Source organism: Euleptes europaea, chromosome 1 (assembly GCF_029931775.1).
Source record: "Euleptes europaea isolate rEulEur1 chromosome 1, rEulEur1.hap1, whole genome shotgun sequence".
Classification (NCBI taxonomy): Eukaryota; Metazoa; Chordata; class Lepidosauria; order Squamata; family Sphaerodactylidae; genus Euleptes; species Euleptes europaea.
This window is the reverse complement of record NC_079312.1, coordinates 112,620,778-112,644,573: the sequence shown is the minus strand read 5'-3', so window position 1 is coordinate 112,644,573 and position 23,796 is coordinate 112,620,778. Positions and strand designations below refer to the sequence as shown.

The window sequence follows — 23,796 nt, the reverse complement described above, 5'->3', positions numbered from 1 at the left end:
TCCCGAAAGCTCACACCCTGCCAGAAAATGTTTCTGTTCGTCTTGAAGGTGCTACTGGACTCTGGCCCTTTTCCGACGACGTAGAAATAATAAAAGCGGAGGCCGTGCGGAACCTAATCCCTATCCGCAAGATGCCAGCGCTGGCCCCGATGCCCGGACGGGTCCCTGCTCCTTCCAGGCCCAAGCGAGCGGTGGCCGTCTGCCTCCTAAGCCGCGCTAATGCCTCGTGCGCGTCTCTCCGGCCGGGCCCCGTCCCCTCGAAGCGGCCGGCCCACCCCCGGAGCGCTCAGGCCCGGACCCACCCCCGGCAGGAGGAGGAGGAGGAGGAGGAGGCGACCCGGGAAGGTGGGGCCACGGCCATCTGCCCGTCCGCGCTCCCCCTTCGAGCGGGAGTCGGGCGGAGGCGGCCGAGCGGGGCGGGCGGGCGTCGGAGGCATGGCGCGGTGGCTCCCTTGGGCGTGCTTCGCCGTCTGGTGAGTCGCCCCCTCGGGCGGGCGGGCGGGCGGGCGGGGCGGGGGGCTGCCTGTCGGCGAAGGAGGGAGCCGCTTTGGCCGTGCTGGAGCCCTTGTTGCTTTGCCCTTGCAGCCTCGACGAGGTGCTGGCCGGGGGCTCCCCCGCCGACGAGGGCCGCCTGTACTCCGAGAACATCACCCGGATCCTGGACAAACTTTTGGACGGCTACGACAACCGGCTGCGGCCTGGGTTTGGAGGCCGGGGCAACCCAGGTGCTTCCCCTCTCCCCCCCTTCCCCCCTTTCCCCCCAATCTGAAAAGGGACTTCCAGAATCTAACTCGTCCTCGTTGACTGCTCCCTTCTCAACGCCGCGCTTTCCTATTTAGCTAGGTATCTGAAGAAGTGAGCTGTGGCTCACGAAAGCTCACACCCTACCAGAAAATATTTTTGTTAGTCTTGAAGGTGCTACTGGACTCTGGCCCTTTTCGACTATTTAGCTAGGGTTAACTCATTCCCATTTAGGATGCTCTTAGGCCGATACCTTCAGATCCCTAGGCGTGAACGCTTATGCCCGTGCAGCTTAAATGTGTTGGGTACAATTGACCACATCCTTTTAGATTGCCCCTTCTATGTGACTCTGCCAGACCACTTATTCATGGAAGGTTTTGCCTTGGATTTGCCACTCTTTAGATGCACTTTTCCCCCATCCATATTCTCAAAACTCAACAATAAGCCACCATGCAGAGTTTTGAGAATTCAGGTGGGGAAAATTTGCATCTAGAGAGTGGCAAATCCAATGCAAAACCTTCCATGAATATGCGGGATAAACTGCGATTTACTTTGCTCCAGTACAAGAGATACAGGAGTAATGAAGTGAAATGCAAATGTCTCTGGAGTGGTCCTAAAATTACGGCCGCCGTGGCTGAATTTCTTACAGGGGTTCTTAAAGAACAAGAAAAGTTTTATTAACCCGACTTGCAACTTATACGTATTGCCCTTTGGAGGTATATTGTTGTTTTGTCTCTGTCTTTTGGTATGCCGATAAAGGTTAATGAAACAAAATGCTCCCGTATCCATCCTAAACCCAACGGGCATGGAAGTAAGGCCATTTATGCGTAGCAACGTTTGTCTTGGGTTTTGCCGCTCTCTAGATGCCCTTTCCCCCCATCCGAATCCCCCAAACTCTGCACGGGGCTTATTGTAAACGGTCATCTGTACATGGGAGGTTTTGCCCCGGATTTGCCGCTCTCTAGATGGCACGTTTCCCCCCATCCGAATTCTCAAAACCCAACAATAAGCCCCCATGCAGAGTTTGGAGAATTCGGATGGGGGGAAATGGGCCATCTAGAGCGCGGCAAACCCGTTGGGTTTGGAGAATTTGGGGGTGGAAAAGGTGCATCTAGAGAGTGGCAAACCCAAGGCAAAACCTCCCGTAAATAAATGGCCTCATAAGACTGCAAGTTGTTAGGGAGACAGCTATTAAACTCAGGACTTCGCATGTCTGGGCCTGCAACAAGGCTGACCTCCGAGGAGACCTGGTGAGGCTCAGCCTTAACTGGGGGTTGTTGGGGATGGGGAGAGGGAAGCAGGGGGTTGTTGGGGATGGGGAGAGGGAAGCAGGCGTCGCTCTTTGCCTCCAGGCCTGGCCTGCTGAGTCGCCCCACATCTTCCGCGTTTGTGCACATTGCTTGCACAACGCATTTGGAAGTTGGAAGGGCACTTCTGGTCGGGTGGAAGTGGGCAAAGTTTGTAGGAGTGCTGGCAGAAGCGCATTCCCATCACCTGCCCTACTGAACTCTCTTTTCTCTCCCCATGCAAAATGCACTGCATCCCAGGAGCGGTGACGGAAGTCAAGACAGACATCTATGTAACCAGCTTCGGTCCTGTATCTGACGTGGAAATGGTGAGAATCAGATTCCCCCCCCCTCTCCCCCTACCGCAAGTTCCCTCCAAGCAGTGACATGGGGCTATAAAAGCCAGAGTGGATATTGGGCCCCTCCCCCACCCCCGCCTGCCCCTGTTGTGCAGGATTCATTACGGTAACATCTGAGTGGACTGTCATTAGAGCAGATTACTCGCTGTAATCTTCTTGGCAATCTCTGCCTCGGAGGGATCTGGTGCTGCTTTGCTTGCTGGGGCTGCGCAGAGAAAGGCCAAGCAAGGCTCCTCGGGGATTGTACTTTGGGCCATCCTGAGTTTCAAGCAGGTTGCCAAAGTGAGTCTTCCCATCACCACTCCGCGTTTCCCTTTTCTCTTGAGCCTTGCACGGTGCTGCCGAGGCTGGAAAAGCAGGCTTGCTGTTGGCATCAGGGAGGTGCTTGAGTCGTGGAACTACAACTTAACCAAACGGCACACCATTCGAAGCCGATTGGAGCGTTTCCTTTGCTCGGTGGAAGAGCAGATGGCAACAGGCAGTTAGGGAAGCACGCGTGAGTCATTGACACGATGCATGTTTTTCCTAGATGGAGTGACGATAACCTCTCCTCCACTTCGTGTTGGAACCTGGATGCGATTTCAAGTTAAATTTGGGTTCTGGTGTAACGGAAAAAAGAGCCCAGATCTTTTCGGTTGGATAAATAAATAGGGCAGCAGCCCCAATAGCCCAATCTTGTCAGTACTTGAATAGGAAACCATCAGAGATGATGGGGGCTGCTATGCAGCAATGCCAAACCACCTCTGCTCATTTCTTGCCTCAGAAACCCCACTAGGTGGAATTTCATGGGATCGCCATGAGTTAGTTGTGACTCCATGACACACTTTATATTTGTTTTAGTAACTAAATAATTAAGGTCAGATGTTTTAAACCTACATGCTGAGCCAGCATGGTGTAGTGGTTAAGAGCGGTGAACCGGGTTTGATTCCTTGCTCCTCCACTGATGCCTGATGGGTGACCTTGGGCTAGTCACAGTTCTCTCAGAACTCTCTCAGCCTGACCTCCCTCACAAAGTGCCTGTTGTGGGGGCGGGGGGGGGGAAGGGAAGGTGATTGAAAGCTACTTTGAGACTCCTTAAAGGTAGAGGAAAGCGGGGTATAAACACAAACTCTTCTACTTTTTCTTTAGTTTGTTGACTGTACTCCAAAGGTCCTTTCACCTACAAATACTTTTGGCAGATTCTTGCAAACTGCAGCAGTGTATTCAGAAAGGATCTGAAATGGGGAGGGTCATCAAGTCTTGCCTACAAATATCTGATGGACCCTAGAGACCCAGGTTTAGATCTTTGCTTGGTGACCTTGGTTGGGTTAATCTGTTTGTCTTAACCTACCTCACAAGGTTGTTGTGAGGACAAAATGGAGAAAGGAAGAGCCAGGTATGTCACATTGAGGTCCTTGGAGGAAAGGCAGGATGAAAATGCACCAAATCAATCACTCAATAGTAATGTGATGCCATAAAAAGTTAGTAAGGCTTTTGGAGTGCAAATGAGTGGATGTATCAAAAGGCTGGGAACCACTGAAATAAAGTTTTCTACATCTATGGCCAGTTTAGTTAAAGAGTTGTGGCCTATCTTGTCCCAAGAAACACAGAGTAACAGCTCCACAGTGATATTTGCAAGAAAAGTTATCCTGGCCCTGCTCATCTTTGCTTGTAGTCCAATCCTCTGAAACCTCCTTCCTCTTCTCATTGCAAAAATAAAAATCCCCCATTAAATCTCCTCTCACCCCCTCCCTTGGTTCCCTCTCTGGGAAAGCTTTTACTGTCTCGCAACCCCATTAAATCGAAACCTCTGCTCAGATCACACCTTAGATTACATCAATAGTGATATCAGGAATTACATTCTGTTTCAGGAATAAAAACAAGATCTCCGCTATAATGAAGGAAGATCATTTGTTGATCGATTTGGAGCTACTCATCATGAAATGGGATAAGCAGTATTTTTCCCCTCATAGGGCAAATCCTTTTTCATAACTGTTTAAGGGTTATAGGTTTCAGTAGTAAATTAAATGTTGTTAAGATGTGTATGTAAGCTTGTGTAACCGTAAAAGCTGCTGGGTTCTAATTGTGGATTGGCTTGTTTTCCTATAGGAATATACGATGGATGTTTTCTTTCGGCAAACTTGGATTGATGAGAGGTTGAAATTTGGTGGGCCCACCGAAATTCTGAGACTGAACTATTTGATGGTCAGTAAAATCTGGACCCCAGACACCTTTTTTAGAAATGGGAAAAAGTCCATTGCTCATAATATGACGACCCCAAACAAACTTTTCAGGATAATGCAGAACGGGACAGTTCTCTATACAATGAGGTAAGGTCTCCATCTAATTTTTTCTCTCATATTTATTTCCCCTCGCCCCCGGTGATGATTCCGCTTAGTCCAATTCTGCTTTCTTCCTTCCCAGACTTACCATTAATGCGGATTGTCCAATGCGTCTGGTAAACTTCCCTATGGATGGGCATGCTTGTCCACTGAAATTTGGGAGCTGTAAGTCTGCAACCAGTTCATATGAAAGTGCAAAGAAATCCTTGATGTGTCAAAAAAATAATTAAAAAAACTCCAAAACAACTTTGATGTTGTGAAGTGTGAATTTTAAAAATAACATATTTTGAATTGAAAATGACACCTAGAAAGCATGAGAATGAAGTAATGCCTTCTGGCAGAGAATCTCTCCCCCCCCCCCCCGCCCAAATCAGAATGAAAGGATTATATCTGGAGGTCCTAAGGGTCTAATAGAACCAAATGGAATATATGCAATAGCTGGGAAACAAACTAACGAAGTCAAAGGTGGATTATCAAATAAACAGCCTGGCAGGAATACTAGCAAAGACATTTACAAATGGGGGGAATTCTGATTAAGGAATATAACGCTAAATTGTACCTTTTCACAAGCTATTGTATCTCATAGGCAGCCTGAGCCTATTCATGGTTCCTCATAAGTGCATCTGTCTGGTTTTAATGGGATTTACTCCCAAGTAAAACATAGGGATGAAAGCTTGATCCTTTCATGTACAAGGAATATCTCATGTGCTTTTTATTAGTTTCCATCTCTCTTTTGGATGGATGCCCATTGCAGACTAGTGTATTGAACTCTAAGGAACACAGTGACTCAGTTTCGTTTGCACAGAAGTGGATAGAAGTGTGCGGTTTGGCTGAAGAAAGAATTCTTAATGTTTTGGAAATTAAAAATCAATATAATTAGGAAAATCAGGTGTTTGTCTAAGCAGAAATCTCCGTCTGGAGGGCTTTTTGTGCCAAGTGGTTCAACCAAGATATGCCTTTTAGTTTGCGACCATTTTGCCTCCCTACCGTTCAGGAAAATGGGGAGAGAATCTAGATTATGGACCATGGTTTTGCATGAGCAGTAGTGGTGACAGCACAGGAGTAGAATCTGAGAGACCCGGGTTCAAATTCACACACTGCCCTGAAGCTCACCTTGGGTAACCTACTTCATAGAATTGTTCTAAAGCTAAAATCATCATAAAATTGTTGCGAGGCTAAAATGGGGTATGTCAACTGTCCTGAGCTTTCTGGAAATGTGCAGTATTGTTCTGTGAAGGCAGAAAACATTACTCCTGTCCTGATTGCTCCTTCATTTTTTGCTAGAGCAATACATTGCACACTCACTTTAGAAAGAGCATAAAATGTCTGTGATACCCTGTTTTTTTTAATCAAATGCAGCATAAGAATGAAAAGCTTATTGCAACCCAAGCTACAATCAGTGCTGCACATTTACATGGCATTCACTGACATATTGGGCAAATCACTTGGTGAGATCCAGCTATTCTTGGAAACAATACCTGCCTGATTTGGCAGACTTTTTACTCTTGGATAGATATTTGTTCAATGCGGAGGAAGAGAGTGAACTCCTCCTTCTGTTCTCCTTTACTCAGCCAAACCAGTAGCCTGGAAATGTGCTACACCAGGAAGAAGTAGTGGGGAGGCAGAAGCTTGGCGAGCTATCCTGCACTCAAGCTATCTCCCATGGCTTTTATTAAGCCCTGGGACTGTCCATTAGGAGAGCAAATGGCCATACTTCAGGTCTCAAGCTTGAGATAGCTATCCCGTGGAATTCAGTTCAGGATTCCCTATCCAGCTTGAAAGGAGAATATAAAATCAAGACTAGATGGAATTTTAAGCTTTACACCCCCCAGTCAATTATTTGGTAAGGTCAGTGAAGCCCTTAGGAATGTATAAATGTAGGAATTAACTATCAGCTTTCATCATCTAAGGAGAGACATGCAAGTTCTGACCTGCAAGCCCAGAGTGAGGGAGAGTGCCTTAAGATGGAGTTAAGAAACACATAATGTGCTAAGTCTCATTGCTCTTAAATTCCTACAAAAGCTAGCCATATAGCCTTCCTGTGATCTCCAGATATGCTGATAACTATGAAGGAAATAATAGATAATGTCTTTAGAATCAACAGAAATCGATAATTTTCTAATTACAATAACATGTTAAAAATAAGACTCAGATTTTCACTCTCCTTGAAAATTAAATAGACCAGGCTAGCTCGATCTCTGGGAAGCTAAGCAGGATCAGCCCTGGTTAGTATTGGGATGGGAGACCATCAAAAAAGTCCAGATATGAGACTCAGAGGCAGGCAGTGGCAAACTACCTCTCAGTGTCTCTGGTCTTAAAACCCCACGGGGTCACCATAAGTCAGCTGTCACTTGATAGCAAAAAAAAGTTCAGTGCGCTGAATCCATTGCAGCAGGAATTTGAACCATTTGTGATATTGTCCTTCACTTTATCCAATGAAATAGTTGATAGTATTTATTATTTATTAAATTCATTTTTACCTCACCTTTCCCCCCCAACAGTGGCTCAAAGCAGCTTATATCCTCCTTCTCTCCTCCACTTAATCCTCACAACAATCCTGTGAGGTAGGTTAGGCTGAGAGAGTGTGACTGGCCCAAGGTCAACCAGTGAGCTTCCATGGTACGAGTAGGGATTCAAACCTGGGTCTTCCAAATACCAGTCTTATACTTTTAACCACTATACCACACTTGCTGGCCAATAATGCCCACTTTCCCTGTGAGATCAGTCTGAAATACATTGGTATGTGGCATAAATCATGATAATTAGGGATTTTTGTATACTTCACTTGTAATATGGAGTTCTGGAAACCCATTCTGGAAGTCTCATTCTGAACCTCAGCAAATTGACCTGGTGGATATCATTGCTGAATTAATTGGTAGGACAATATGTTTGTGAGAACAGGGCATAGAGCAAGGATCACACTATTCTGGGTGTTCAATAACACTCACCAGCAAGTGTAGATTTGATGCTTATTTTGATACTGTAAGCTAAATGTAATGATTACTTCAAATTCCCCCCTTCCTCATTTAGATGCCTATCCTAAAAGTGAGATGATTTATACCTGGAAAAAAGGACCACTGTATTCAGTGGAAGTACCACAAGAGTCTTCCAGTCTTCTCCAGTATGATCTTATAGGACAAACAGTTTCTAGTGAAACAATTAAATCTAATACAGGTAAGACAATAACTGCATATTCTTTTTGCCATCTTCTAGGCATGGGGTGTAGGGAGGTACTTGAGAATTTCCTGCATTGTGCAGGTGGTTGGACTAGATGACTCTGGAGATCCCTTCCAACTCTATGATTGTATGCATGAGGAGTTTTAACATTTTATTTATTTATTTGCATCCTGCCTTTGCTCATGGTTCAAGGCACCTTACAATAATAGTTAACAAACATATTCAGTAAAGATCAGAATAAAATAAGAAACCCCAAACAAGAAAGCTGAAACAGTTGATTTACAGATGTTTCTGACCTTATCCAGACTAAGGTGGGGTGAGGTTTGGGGTTTAGTTCCCCTCACCTGCATAGTCTGTTTTATTTCTTTGGTCTTTTATGCATGGCTGTTTCACTCACAGTCACTCCTCTGATGACTTCGGGTCTTTTGTTTTGATTATGCATGCTGTTTCCAACCATCAGAGGTTGCCTCGCTCTCCCCCTGCATTTCCCTGCTTTTTGTCCATGTTTTCAAATTCGAGATAAAACAGGTCTCTGAAAATGCAGGCAAAACATGGGGGAGAGTGAGGCGGGTTGGAAACGGTATGCATAATCAACACAAAGACCCAAAGTTGTCAGAAGGGTGACAGGGAGTGAAACAGCCATGCATAAAAGACCTAAGTAGATGTCTCTCTTTCGGCTTTGTTTACATATGAATCGGATATTACCTGACACATCCCCCTACTGGAGCTAATAGCAGCTGAGGGGGAGGAAGATGAGAAAAGAAGCTCCACTGCTTTTATATGAAATTTTTAAAAAGAGAGATCTCAGAAAAGTTATCCTCACTGATCTCTCATGAAGGGAAGGAGACCCAGAGAGAGAGAGAGAGAGAGAGAGGGGGGTCTCAGATCCTTTCTCATTGCAGATAACCAGTGCCTCATCCAGTTTGGCCCTGCTTTACACAGGTAGGGGAAGCATGTGTTTCATTTCCCCCTGTCAATCTGCTCAGCAACCTGCCTCAGAATATAAGCCACACAATTGCCCTTGTCCACTGCAGGAGAACTGCCTTATTGGAGGCGGTGGGACAGTGAGGCATAACCTAGTCTCTGCTTCTAGTCCCAGCACAGGTTGCAGCTGCCTGACTTCTGGGACCACAAGCAAATGTTTGCACCTGCCCCCAGTAGGTAAATTGCCTATGACAGTGGAGCCTGTGCCTCTACCCTGCCCAGCATCCACGTTCCAGAGATAGAAGGAAAGTATTTGCCTTGGCAGCGCAGACAGGCAGAGCGGCAGTGCAGAGAACAAAAGAGCAAGCAAACAGGGTTCATGTAGGTCCCGAAAGCCCTTCCGAGGCCACTCAGCCAGAGCTATGGTTGATGAAAAGTGAAAGTGTTGGGCATAGAAATGATGATCTCGTTTGGTGGGAAACTAGTTAACTCTTTTGTAGGAAAGGCCCCTATCAATTAGAATACCTGCTGAGCCAGTCCCTTGTTTTACTGCCGTTCCCACTGTTCTCGCCTAAGGCAGGTGCAGCAAAGCACAGTAATAATGGCCATTTATTAAGGTTTCTGTTGATTACCAAACATCAGTACATTTCAGGGGTCTTCAGTGTGGTGCTCTTGGGCACTGTGGTATCTGTCTACACCTTTTCTGGCACCTGCCAGGTGTTTTTAGGAAGTGAATGGGGCCAGGTAGGGCTTTTGGGCAGCAAGGCTTCTGATTGACTATTGGAGATTTGACTGGCTGTGCACAGTTTTTTAAATGTTGCTTTAGGAGCAGCTGCTACCACAGCACAAGGATCTACACTGTGTTATTGAAATTAATCTTTGGCAGTCATTTTGTGGCTGGCTCCACCTTCTGCGGAAGCCATTTTGCTGCAGCCATTTTATAGCTGTGCCCACCATGCCATGTCAGAATTCCGAATGTGTCCGTAGGCTCAAAAACTTTGGGGACCCCTGGCATATTTAATGATTGGATAAGTTGGATTAGTGATCTTAAAGGATCAAGTAGATTGCAATCTGATTATGATTAGTTAATATCTAAATGCACCTTCCCAAACTGTCTCTTGGTCATTCCCTTTATTTATTTTTATTTTATTTACTTCATTTATACCCTGCCTTTCTCCCCACTGAAGACCCAAAGCAGTTTATATTATTCTCACCTCCTCCATTTTATCCTCATAACAAACCTGTGAGGTAGATTAGGCTGAGTGTGCGTGACTGGTCTAAGGTCACCCAGCAAACTTCCATGATAGAGTAGGGATTTGAACCTGGGTCTCCTAGACCCTAGTCTGCCACTCTAACCACTACACCACACTGCCTATGCAGCAATTAATGTTAGGTTATGGGGGAAGAATACAGAGGTAAAGAATGCAGTGTTTCATAAGGGAAGTGTGAAGCTTGACTCTACCATCAACCTTTAGAGATTGCTTTGGCTATGAACTGGAACCAGTAAAAGTTACTACAACCTTGTAAACCATGGGACACAGAAAAAATGCAGAATGCGAGATTAGGCACAGTCTTTAGTATCCTGAACATTTCGGCTTTCATTTAAAAATCAAATTCCTAGTCCATGTGGCTGTGAAATTATATATAAAAGTATATAGGCAGAATGATGGCTGGATGGGTTTTCCATTCTGCCATAATATAAGACTAGAAAAACCAGAGTGGGTTGTGCATAATAGTGTGAACATTTGCAAAGTTATGCAAAGTAAAGGACAAATATGCAGATTTATTCATTTACATAATTTACTCAAGTTGCAGCATGCAGCTTTTCTAGGCATAGAAATTTTAAAGTAGGGAAATTTTAAAGTAAGCTTGTCTATTTGTTTAAAACATTCCAAGATTTTCTAATATGTGTACAAAGATGGGCAAAGATAATGCTAATATACTTATTTCCTAACAGGTGAATATGTAACAATGACTGTTTATTTCCACTTACAAAGGAAGATGGGCTACTTCATGATACAGATCTATACCCCTTGCATCATGACAGTCATCCTTTCCCAGGTGTCTTTCTGGATCAATAAGGAGTCTGTTCCAGCTAGAACTGTTTTTGGTATGCCATATTACCATTTTGGCTCCATACCACATGACGTTGTTCTATTCATTTGTCACCCTGCATTGCTCATGTGTTCGCTTTATGGGAATATTCACTTTAAACTCCCTATTAAAGGTAAAGATCCCCTGTGCAAGCACTGGGTCATTCCTGACCCATGGGGTGACGTCACATCCCGATGTTTTCTAGGCAGACTTTGTTTATGGGGTAGTTTGCCAGTGCCTTCCCCAGTCATCTTCCCTTTACCCCCAGCAAGCTGGATACTCATTTTACCAACCTCGGAAGGATGGAAGGCTGAGTCAACCTTGAGCCGGCTGCCTGAAACCAGCTTCCGTTGGGATTGAACTCAGGTCATGAGCAGAGCTTGGACTGCAGTACTGCTGCTTACCACTCTGCGCCACGGGGCTCTTAAGCCCTCTATTACCATCCCCAAAGGACAACGAGCTCCCACTTTGTTCGGATATCCATTACGTGCATCATGACTGTAATCTTGTCTTAAGTTGTGTTTGGGATCAGCAATGAGTCTGTTCCTGCAAGAACTGTGGCTGCATCCACAGAGGGGTAACAAAAATGCACCCCCACCATGGCAGCAGCAGAGGTGAGACAGGAATGGTGTCCTTACACCCCTGCTCCTGAGCCCTACACCGCTGCTTCCCCCATCCCCTATTCTTCCCCCTTTTTTATTGTGTGTGTGTGTAAAGTGCCGTCAAGTCTCAGCCAACTTATGGTGACCCCTTTTGGGGTTTTCATGGCAAGAGACTAACAGAGGTGGTTTGCCAGTGCCTTCCTCTGCACAGCAACCCTGGTATTCCTTGGTGTTCTCCCATCCAAATACTAACCAGGGCTGACCCTACTTAGCTTCTGAGATCTGACGAGATTAGGCTAGCCTGGGGCATCCAGGTCAGGGCCCTTTTTAAATTACCCCTGGACAAAATCACAGACACAATTTCACTGGGACCCCCCCCCAGAGCCCCCTGCTTTCCCTCACTTTCCCTACTGAGCCACGCTGAAACACTGTACAGTGCCTCGGCAGGGAAAGGGGGAAAAGTGCCCTTTAAATGGCTGAAAGGGTGGAGAGAAACATGGAACTTTTGAAGGCTGAGCTCTGTCCCCCTCCCTGTGATGGCTGGCAGGGAGCCTCCACCCACAAGTGTCCTACAATCTTCCCATTACTTCAGTGAACATGAGGTTTATATTTTGTCTAGAGCAAACAGAAAACCAGGAGCTTGACGAGTCATGCACACATTGAGCATGACATTGTTTGAATGCTCCCCTTTATTTTTAGGCCTTCTTTATTTATTTCAGTATTTATATCATGCTCTTCTCTTTGGAGGGACCCAAAGTGGCTTGCAACAGTAACAACAAATAAATACAATATAAATAAACCAAACCAAACAACATGATGTCCTGGGCTTGTTTCTCCCAAGGATGAGCCAAAGGGTCAAGAGTCCTTTGGCTTATGCCTCTGGTCTAGGGTTGCCATCCTCCAGGTGGTGGCTGGAGCTCTCCCGCTATTACAGCTGGTCTTCAGGCGACAGAGATCAGTTCCCCTGGAGAAAATGGCCACTTTGGCACTTGGACTCTATGGCATTGAAGTCCCTCCCCTCTCCAAACCCCACCCTGCTCAGGCTCCACCCCCAAAATCTCCAGGTATTTCCCAACCTGGAGCTAGCAACCCTACTCTGGCCACCCCTAAGCTTTATAGTGCCTGCAAGGAGAGGGAGAGAAACAGCCCAAATGGAATTCAACTGCTGCCAACAAGATCTTTCTCAACCACCCCCCCACCCGATGTCAACGTAAGGAATAATCCCTGTGTGGAAACAGCCTGATACTGTTATTTTTCTTCTTTTTATTATGACCTTGTTCATTCAGTGTATTGAAAAGCTACTATGGAGATCAAAGTTAGTGTTTTTTTAGTTAAAGGAAAAGTGATTGAATGAATGAATGAATAGATTGAAGGGCTTTCATATGTCGGTGTACATATTTTCCCCAGATATGCTCTTCTTGTCCATTTTGGTAGATCTCTTGATTATTCCTTACTTGAGCCCATGTTGTATAGTGAGGTAAGGCCGAATTTTATACACAATGATTTGGTAGTAATCATTGTGTATAATTCGCTTAGATTTACTTCCAAGTATGTATGTGGAGGATCAGACACTAAGCAGGAACCATTCTGTCTTTTGCGTGCTTCCTTCTGAATAAAAATGTGGCATATTGGCTGCCATCCTCTTATTTGGAGGTAAAGCCCATTGAAATTAATTGGACTTACTTCTGAATGATTGTGGCTAGGATTGGGCTCTTGCTGCGGTATAAGTCTTGTTGAACAGTGGAAATTATTTCTGTTAGACAAACTTAGAATTGCACAGCGTGGCTCCAGTTCTGTGCACTGTTACCAGGCAGTAGGTTCTCTTGAACACAACAACATTTACCTCCGATTGAACATATTTGCAGTCATGCTGCACATTTGTAGTCCAAAAGAGACTTAGAGAAGCAAGCCCCATGAAAAATTAATAGGATTACTTGCCTATTATATTAGGTGCTGCGGAACACAAGGCAGGATGCTGCTGCTGCAGTTGTCTTGTTTGTGGGCTTCCTAGAGGCACTTCCTGGTTGGCCACTGTGTGAACAGACTGCTGGACTTGATGGGTCTTGGTCTGATCCAGCATGGCTTTTCTTAGGTTCTTAAGAAAATACGGTTAGTGTCAAACTGGAAGGCACCAACCGATTGGAAGAGTATGTGGGAGAGTAATGCTAAGATAGTGCTTGCTTGCTTGCTTGCATGCCTAAAAAAGGATATACCCAAAGGGCCTAACATCTTGCTGTTTGCTGCTCCTTTCAGGGATTACTACTGTCCTAACAATGACCACACTGAGTATCAGCGCCCGCCACTCTTTACCCAAGGTGTCTTACGCTACCGCCATGGATTGGTTCATCGCTGTGTGCTTTGCCTTTGTCTTCTCTGCGCTTATCGAGTTTGCGGCTGTCAACTACTTCACCAATCTTCAGACTCAGAGAGCAATGAGGAAGGCAGCCAGGGCAGCCGCACTAGCAGCCGCCCTCTCTGCAGCTACCGTACCGGCGGAGGATGAGATAGTCTCGGTAATTGCTCACATTTCTGATAATAACCATTGCATAGGAAGAGACAGCCAAAGTAGTGAATGCCAAACAATTGAACAATGTTAAAGTGATCTTAGTCTGGGAAAAAGTTACGTAACTGAGGCATGTCAGTTTAGGAGTCGAGTAAGTTGTGGCTGGATCTACGAAAAGTGGAAGCCCAGGGATTTCTAAAATGGTTGGTTCAAACCTTGTTCCATGCCCATTTTATTTGCAACGTTGTTTTTCAGCTTTTTAGATTTGCATGGAAGAAAACGCTGTAAGATTAGGCTGTTTCACAGACATATTCTTGAATATCTGTGTCACAGAATACTGTTCAAAGGAACAAGAGTGTGCATTGGCCGGCTATTCTTGGATCAGTGCTCACTGGCATTCTATAAGTGGGTCATTGGGGAAAAGGGGAAATTAGACTTTACATAAACTTGGCATCATCACATAAGCTTGGCTGCGCTGGTGGCAGTCCAAAATAAGACACAGGAGTGCAACTCTCATGACAAAAACACAACTGAAGAATGGTTCAGTGGCAGAGCAGTGACAATGTGAGCGGTCCCTCAGTACTTTCTGTTTGCTTTCAAGCATCTATTGGTTAGGACTTATTGTTCCAACACATTTTGTTTCTTATTCCCTCCAAGACTTCCTCTCTGTTCCATCATGTAGAATCATAGAATCATAGAGTTGGAAGGGACCACCAGGGTCATCTAGCCCAACCCCCTGCACAATGCAGGAAATTAACAACTACCTTCCCCCACATCCCCAGTTACCGCAACCCTCCCCCCGCCATGCAGGATCCCACAATCAAAGCACTCTCAACAGATGGCCATCTAGCCTCTGCTTAAAGACCTCCAAAGACGGGGACTCCACCACCCTCCGAGGCAGCACATTCCACCGTCAAACAGCCCTCACTGTCAGAAAGTTCTTCCTAATGTTTAGGTGGAATCGCTTTTCTATTAGTTTAAATCCGTTACTCCGTGTCCTAGTCTCTGAAGCAACAGAGAACAAGCTAGTTCCCTCATCAACATGACATCCCTTCAAATATTTAAACATGGCTATCGGGTCTCCCCTCAACCTTCTCTTCTCCAAAATAAACAAAAAACTCCCTAAGTCTCTCCTCATAAGGAATGGATTCCAGACCTTTGACCATTCTGGTCGCCCTCCTCTGGACACGCTCCAACTTGTCAACATCCTTCTTAAATTGTGGAGCCCAAAACTGGACACAGTATTCCAAGTGAGCTCTGACCAATGCAGAATACAGTGGTAGTATTACTTCCCTTGATCTAAACACAATACTCCTATTGATGCAGCCCAGAATTGCATTGGCCTTCTTAGCCGCCATATCACACTGTTGACTCATGTTCAGTTTGTGGTCCACTAAGACTCCCAGATCTCTTTCTATCTCCCATCCTGTACCTGTGCCTTATGTTGTTTCTGCCTAGGTGAAGTATTTTACACTTCTCCCTATTGAAATACATTTTATTGCTTATGGCCCAGCTCTCCAGTCTATCGAGGTCATTCTGAACTCTGACCCTACCCTCCGGGGTATTAACTACCCCTCCTAACTTGGTGTCATCTGCAGATTTGATTAGCTTGCTCTGTATTCCATCATCCAAGTCTTTTATAAAAATATTAAATGTCATAGTCTACTTCCCTTTACTTCAGCTAAACAGGACACGGCTCCTGCATTTCTGGGTTTTCCTCTTCTACATAACTATTAAAGTAAAAGTAGGTTGTCCATACTGTTGCCAACCTCCAGGTGGTGGCTGGAGATCTCCCGCTATTACAACTGATCTCCAGGCGACAGAGATCAGTTCCCCTGGAGAAAATGGCCGCTTTGCAATTGGACTCTCTGGCATTGAAGTCCCTTCCCTCTCCAAACCCCACCCTCCTCAGGCTTCACCCCTAGGTATTTCCCAACCCTAATTGTCCATGATGAAGAGGGAAGGACCCTCTGGTCTTTTCTGAGTCAGGTCAACCTGCTTTTACAAGTACCATTGTAAGAAAACCCTTAAAAAAGAGTTCCTAGAAAGAGCACTCAGAGAACCATGAAAAGGTAAAAAAATGTTCAGTGCCCCAGTCCTAGGGAATGTATGGCAATTCATCCTGCTTTTCTTTGGCCCCTTACATATTGCATATGTGTTCTTTCTACACACTGAACACCTGGCAAGATCTATGGTACAGTCTCATTTGGAATATAGTGCAGAGTTCTCTTGGCCCCCTTTTCAAAAAATATCTGGACATAAAGCAGAAAGTGTAATCAAAACAATGAAGAGGTTAGAGCACTTTCTTAGGAGCGAAGGTGAAAGTATTTGAGACTCACTAATTTTGAAAAAAGGAAACAGGTGACATGACAGATGTCTATAAAATGCATGACATAGAGAGAGTGATTTAGAGAACGTTTTCTCCCATCATGATGCTAGAACTCGTGATCATTAATTGGCCGTTGATGGATAGATTCAAGACAAATCCTGGAGTCTAGTAATCCTACGTGTAGGTTTTATATATATTCATGTTCCTTGGGGTCTTTCCCTGCTTACAGAGGGTTATTGAGGTGGAAGCTGAAAGCATGATAAGTAACATGTTTTACCACATGTTGAACTCAGTTTGGTCTAGCCAACATATTTAGATCGATACTTGTTTTCGTAGGGGTTCTGTTTTAACAGCTATCTGCTAGACAGGATGAAATTCAATAGGTGTGTTTTTCTGCATAATTTTTGTGGTTTGTAAAGCTGTGTTCCTTGAACTTTATGGAGTCAGAAGCCTACTCATGATGGCATTTAGGCTAGGCTTGTTTTGACTAGAGATGAAAAATTTCCAGAAATTTTGAAGTACGAAGTAAAAAATGTCCCCCCCTCTCCATTTTTGGGTGTATGTGTGTGTGAATGGGAATATATGCAATACTTCTTTTACTGATTTAACTACATATACAGCCCATCCCTGAAGAGGGGGTAGTTGGTTGAGGCTGGACACAGCACCATCTCACCGCCTCTTGAGTGGCTTCCTGGCCAGAAAAAAATAATTAAAAATGAACTTTTACAAAGCTCCTGTGAAACTCCCTGATAAGTTTCATGGGGCTACGCCACTGATTTGGCAGGCATAACTCTATGCCTGAAAAACGACACATTCCTGGGGTAAAAGGGGTGTGGGAAAACCCCAGGAATCTTTAATTGCCAACCCAGCACTAAATGGGGGAAGAGGACAGCAGGACCAAAATAGTAACACCCCCCACACACACACACACAGCGAGGAAAACGAGTACACAGAGTAAAAACAGACACAGCTTTATTGGTTACAGCTGAAAAGAGCCTGGGGCTTCCTAGAGGCACCTGGTTGGCCAGTATGTGAACAGACTGCTGGACTTGATGGACTTTGGTCTGATCCAGCATGGCCTTTCTTATATTCTTATGGTGTAGCATAGGGGCTGGATCCATGGCATCGGCCTACCCACCTGCTGACTGATGATAGACCTCCTACTTTCAGCCCATCTGCTGGGAAGTAGCATGGGATGGCAATATGTGGTACTCCACCGGGGCTTGAGCCACTTGGTGATTTTCCCTGCTACTTGGAAGGAGGATGCCCTGACAGCCCTCAAGGTGGGCATGTCCCCTGCAACATCTCCCCCCAAATCCCTTAAGGGGTCACGCAGGCGGCTTTTCCCTCAAACGGATCAGACCCCATGCAAACACCGCCAACAAGTTGTGACAGAAGATGACAAACATAACAGAAAAACATCAGAATACAGGGAGGGAGCATGGGTCAAAGCTGAAAGGCAACTGCGGGAATGGCGAGGCACAGCTTGTTAAATACTCTGCTGGTGGACCATACTGAAAACTGCAGAGCCGAGGTCCACCAGCAAAGCCCTGCCCCTGGCCGGCATCCCAGAGTGAGCCTAATTGGCTCATTTGAATGGGGAACCAGCTGGGTGGGGAAAGAATAGGGGAAGCGAGTGGGATTGACTCGGAAGCCTGGGAAAACAGGCTGATCTCATGCCTGAATCTGAATCTCTTAGGTTCTAGTCTGAAATGCTAATTACTACACCACATTGGCCCTCAGCTCCACATTCAGAGGCAGCAAACCTCTGAGTACCAGTGCCAGGAGGCAACATCAGGGGAAGCCCTCAGCCGCTATGCCCTGTCGTTGGCCTTCCAAAGGAACTGTGTTATCACGATGGGTAGCTGGGTTAGTCTGTCTGTAGCAGTAGAAAAGAGGTGCTACTGGACTCTTGCTCTTGTCTACTGTGTGAGACAGGACCGCTAGACTAGATGGACCACTAGTCTGATCCAGCAGGGCTCTTGTGATGTTCTTACTAATAGCTATGTGCATAACAATAGGCTAAGGATGAGATGTATCTCTCTTTGCCTAGATAAGACCATGCCAGAATAAGTCTGCCTTCAAGGTAACACAGGATATGGTGCTTTAAAATATTGTTGTTGAATGAGACAACAGTGTGAATGGTGGCAGGGTTGCATGATAGGAGGAGCTGGCAGATTTGGAATGAGCCAGCACCTACAGTATATATCCTACTTCCCTCCCCAGTCTCTCCCACTTTCATAATGCTCCTGCTGTTAGCCATCGTTCCTGGAGATAGCAAATATATGACTAAACAACAGTTTCAGTTTTAGAAAAACCTACACAGATTGATCATCAAACACATGGCTGACCTCCTACACTTCAGCAACTATACGCACAATAGAGACATGCAGACTGTTCCCCTTGTTCTTCAAGTTCCCATGGAGGGTTGCTGACTCTTTGATGGAAGCGGTTCTGTGGCTTTAAAACCTGCTGCAGGCCACAAATAAATGAAGCTTTCACCATCTCTGCATGTTCATAGAGAGTGCATGTGCATTCAAGGCTTTATCTGGATACGTGCCGGTTAGGCAGCTGTTGAATCCACAGAGCCTCTGTCCTTTAAAAAAAAAAGCCATGATGATCCTGTGTATTATTTTATTTATTTATTATTTCAATTTATAACCCGCCCTCCCCAGCCAAGACCAGGCTCAGGGCAGATAACAACCATAAAATCAACATTCAATATAAATATATCAATGAAACAATTAGCAATAAAACATGTTGTAACCATTTCTGACTATTAAAACCATAGATGGCACATAATACTGTAGTACATTCGCTGCGAGGCTATAAGTGGGCAGGGCCCCCTCAATCCATGCAGAAGCAAAGTCAATGATGATAACAAAGGGAGGGGGGATAGGGAGGCCAGCACAGAATGACCCTTGCGGCTGCCCTCAGTTGTAGGCCTGGTGCAATAGTTCTGTCTTACAGGCCCTGCGGAACTCTTTTAAGGACCCGCAGGGTTAACAACACAGTGGTACCACACAGTGTTTGGCAACCGGCAGGCGGTTGGGCGGGGATGTGGGGGGACACAATACCGGTTGCACTGCCATGTCACTTCCAACAAAAAAGGAAGTGACATACAAAAAAGGAAGTGACATCTCTTGGGGAACCGTAGAGTTTCTGGTGATTCCTAGAGCTACTCTGTGTCACTTCCATTTTTTTTACTGGAAGTTACATGGTTTTAAAAAAAAAAGGGAGCAGGGCAATGGGACTCCCTAATGTGTATACTTTTTAGCTGACTCCTGCACCTTTGTATTTCCTGAAGCCAGAGTGATTGGTTGCACCATACTCTGGGCCAGTTTGTGCTTTCATCACATAAACCAAACAGTAACACTTTCTCTGGACTGTCCCGTACCAGATTGCAGATGAAGGGTAACATGTTTGAACTCTTTGTGAAAAGCTTCCTGCCCTATACCGGTACATAGAAAAATTGCATATCAGGGAGAAAAACAGCACTCCATCTCTCTCTGTTGTAATAGTCTTCTGTATTCAGGGACGTTTTCTTCCCACGGTGGAGCATTCAGACATACAACCTTACCTGTCCCCAATCTGAAGAAATACATTCTAGGAAAAGCTTTATTACTTTTTGCTAACTATACGATCTGGCCCTGATAATTTATCTCCTATGGATATGGGGGAAATCAGATGAGATAGATAAATAAAATGTGCTAATTTCATGAATACCAGATATTGGCTTTAAACTTAAAGTGCCCTCAGGGCATTTAGCTGATAATCATGCCTGTGTTTTAACAACATTCTTACACAAGCCTAGGCCAGGGGTGCCTGAACACCCGCCAGTTAGGCACACGTCCTGTTTGCTGGTTGCAGAAACCTGATTTTTCTGTGATTGGGTTGTACAATTATAAATCCCTGGCCGGAGCTCGTGTGCAAAACGGGGGAGGAAGGAGTACACGGAGAACTCCATCTTGTTTATGGGGAAACCATCTTGTTTGGGGACAGAGCTGTCAGAAGCCCTATCTGACAGGTTGATAGTTCATTAATCTGTTTGTGGGTGTTTGGTAGGTATGGTCATTGTATTCCTTGTTAACCATGCTGTATGGCACAATTGGCTTTTCATGCACAAGCGTTCTCACGCAACCTGATCCGCCCATTTCCCTCACCCCGTCCTTTTCTGCGTAATTGCTCTGCTCAGTAGGCAATTGTGTAAATAGACAATTGTATCACTCATGAATCATATAAATAAAGTAGATGATGTATGTTAATAAAATCCTACTCTATGGTGTTTGTCTAAGTCAGTGACATTTAGTGGCTTGGGACCCACATATCTTTGACATGCCACCTGGGGCTCTTCTGAACACTCTTCTCTAATATGGTACCAGGCCCATGCTTCAAGAAAGTGGGCAAGATCCGTGCCCAGGGGGGTTGTGGTTGGTAGATAGTTCCCACCTTGACACAGCCATTGCCAGAAGAACAGATAAGCCATGGGGCTTCCTGAGGTTCAGGACTAAATGTAGCTTTTTTGATTGATGGTAGTTGTAAATGTGAGTACCACCAATCTAAGTAGTCCTTCGTGACACTAATGGTCATTGATCAGTTTAAATCAGCAACATCTTTGTGCATGTACAATTTTGGGAAAGCCCAATTACTACTGGATCGGCATGGGTTCACAGCTGCTTAACATGAACCAAACAGACAAAGTGATCAGCTCACATCTGATCACTAAAACTGACAGTTGAACATGTTTGCGGCAAAATCCTCAGCATCCCTAGCTTAGATTAATGTAGTCAGGGAGTTGAACGTTCAGTGCCTTTAGAATGTAGTATAAAAAAGCATGCACCCTCCAAGTTCAATGTCCAGTAAAGGCATCCAAGGAGCAGGAAAATGGCTGTCAGGCCTTGGCGAGCTTGTTCCAGCGCTGTTGCTAGATACAATTGGCACACGTAATACACTTATTAATGTTCAGAAAATGCAATATGACTTTTTAAAAATGTCATGACATTTGAGAAGGGCTCAGTAGATATGGCTGAAATACCATTTGATTTGTTTGTATCATATTGCTTATTAGGTACAGAGTGTAAGAGCAAATTAAGGTTACAACTATAACATGATCCAGCAGAAATGAACAGGCAGGTTTCGGGATGGCCATTCCAGTGACTGAGGCTGGAACTGGTGAATGTTTATTTGGGAGTGAGCCCACCGAACTCAGTGGGATATAAAAATGGATAGGATTGGATGGTGCATGTAATTTGTGGCACCAGGATCATAATCCTAAATTGACAAGATCTCTGCATGAGCAATGAAACCTATACAAACAGGACAAACCAACCAAAGATTCAATCATAATACGTTTCTTAAAATGGAAGCTTTACACTCAAAAGATATGTTCCAAGCTAAGGAACTGTTCAGACTTTCAGTTTCTGATATTGTACCAACTTGAATTTCATGCTCAGAGAGGTTGCTTCTTTGAGAGCACCTTGCATGCCCCATTGTATGTTTAAAGGGTGTATATAAAGAGAGGAGTCATGGTTCAGTGGTAGAGGATCTGCTTGCCATGCAGATCAGGTAGTGGGTGATGAGAAAGACCTCTGACTGAGACCTGCTGCCAGTTAGAATAGGTAATACTGCCCTTAATAGACCAATGGTCTTACTCAGCAGAAGGCTGCTTTCAGGTGCCTTTCTATCAGAAAGGAATCTCCTCTCATATCCATAACTATTAAACTTGTGGTCTAGTTTTCATGTTGTTTGATCTCACAAACTAACACCTTCTTATGTGATTATCTGAATTTATGCTTTTTTTGTGGGAAAGAAACAATGTTACTTCAGAATCCATATGAGTAATTTGGCCATGATTCCCTCCCTCACATCTATGTAAGTGCCATGATCTACAATGTATCTGTTATATATGAACTAATACATTAGTTAGAACCGAAACGATACATGAACTTACGTTCCCCATGGGAATGTCTACCCTTGTGAGCGAGGCCATTCACTTCAACAGAAAGCCATATCTGAGTCCAGTAGCACCTCCAAGACTAACAAGATTTTCTGGTATTTTCAGAGCTTTGATTCGCTAAAGCTTGTATCCCAAAAATCTTGTTGGTCTCTAAGATGCTATTGGACTCGATTCTCAAATCTAACTGTTCTACTGCAGACAAACATGGCTACCCTCTGAAACTCACTTCAATAGTTTATGTACAGCAAAGGTTATCCCTGGGATGTGTCCGTGGATTTTGTTTACACTACTGAGCTGTGCTTTTCAGAGCAATATTTCAGGACCTCAGTGATCTTTAGTAACCCTCCCTGCAATACAAATGCCATCTGAGTCCAATTTACACACTTCTGCTTTAAAATGTTACCTCCAATTAGTTTTGAGAAAGCCATACAACCTTGGGAGAGGCAATTTCTTGTGATAGATAGTTGTTCCATTTTTGCCTCGGTAGTTTGTTGCTTTCTACAGGCTGCTTCTCATAGAGCAAGGCTTAAGAGCAAGGCTCAGTGGTTTGCAGATGTAATACAGTTGAATATGATTCACGCTCCCAAGTCTGGTCCTCCGATATCAGTATACTCTGGGTAACTTGAACAGGCTTACAAGGATTCAGACCAATGAACCAGGCAACTTTTTCGAAACCAAAATTCTATTCTTTTCCAAAACTGGTAACAGAGATGCTAACTAATACAGAAATGCAAGGACCAGTCAGGTAGACAATTTCACTGATCCCCAGCATTAAATTCTTCACAGTTGTTTATTTGTTGTGTTTTATTATTTTACCTGTCCTATTCAAACAGCAAAAGTTTTATCATATATCCTTATATGGAAGTAACCAAAAGACTTGCAGCGCAATCCTAAATCAATGGATTTGGAAGGCTATAACTCTGCTAAGGATTACCCCTGAAAGCCCCTGTTAGCTTCTCCCCTTTTCTGGCTTCCTTTTTTCCTTCCAATCCACCAGCCATCTTATCTTTATCTGCTTCCCTGTCTTCAGCATTCCCTCCTTCCATCTTTCTGGCAGCCTCTCCCGGGAGAGCTATGGCCGAGTTGTGCTGTTCTGGCAGCCAGGCTGGGCCTAGTGGCATCATGGGGAATATAGAAGAACTTGCAGTGCGCACCTAATTTCCCCCTGAGTTCCCCTTCCCAAATTATTTCCTGTTTCCTTTCTCCTGGCAACCTCCATATCCACACCCTTCTCTGCTTCCTTCTTTCCCACCAGCCAACTTTATCTGCCCCTCCCCCCCATCGTCCGCTCTATTTATTATTTATTGACCTTATTTATACCTAACCTTTCTCCTCAATGGGAACCCAAAGCAGTTCATATCAATTTAGTCCCATGAAAGGAGGCCAGTATATGTCAAAATCATGCACTTCCAGATCAGGCAGATGATGTATGTTGAAGGACCACACGTTTTTGGCTGTCAGTGTGTTTTCTAAGTACTGTATAAAATGTTTTGAATGTTACACC

At 44.8% G+C, this 23,796-nt stretch overlaps 1 protein-coding gene across 1 annotated transcript in view; it reads left to right on the top strand.

The window, feature by feature from the left end:
• Positions 1–2,313: 2,313 nt before the first annotated feature.
• GABRA6 (gamma-aminobutyric acid type A receptor subunit alpha6) overlaps positions 2,314–23,796 on the top strand; it is a 48,115-nt gene continuing 26,632 nt past the window's right edge. The window contains exons 1-6 of the mRNA XM_056852103.1: positions 2,314–2,356; positions 4,475–4,695; positions 4,790–4,872; positions 7,738–7,881; positions 10,766–10,918; positions 13,758–14,017. Coding sequence (XP_056708081.1) covers positions 2,354–2,356; positions 4,475–4,695; positions 4,790–4,872; positions 7,738–7,881; positions 10,766–10,918; positions 13,758–14,017 — 864 coding nt within the window. The 5' untranslated portion in view covers positions 2,314–2,353. The remainder of the gene's footprint in view (positions 2,357–4,474; positions 4,696–4,789; positions 4,873–7,737; positions 7,882–10,765; positions 10,919–13,757; positions 14,018–23,796) is intronic.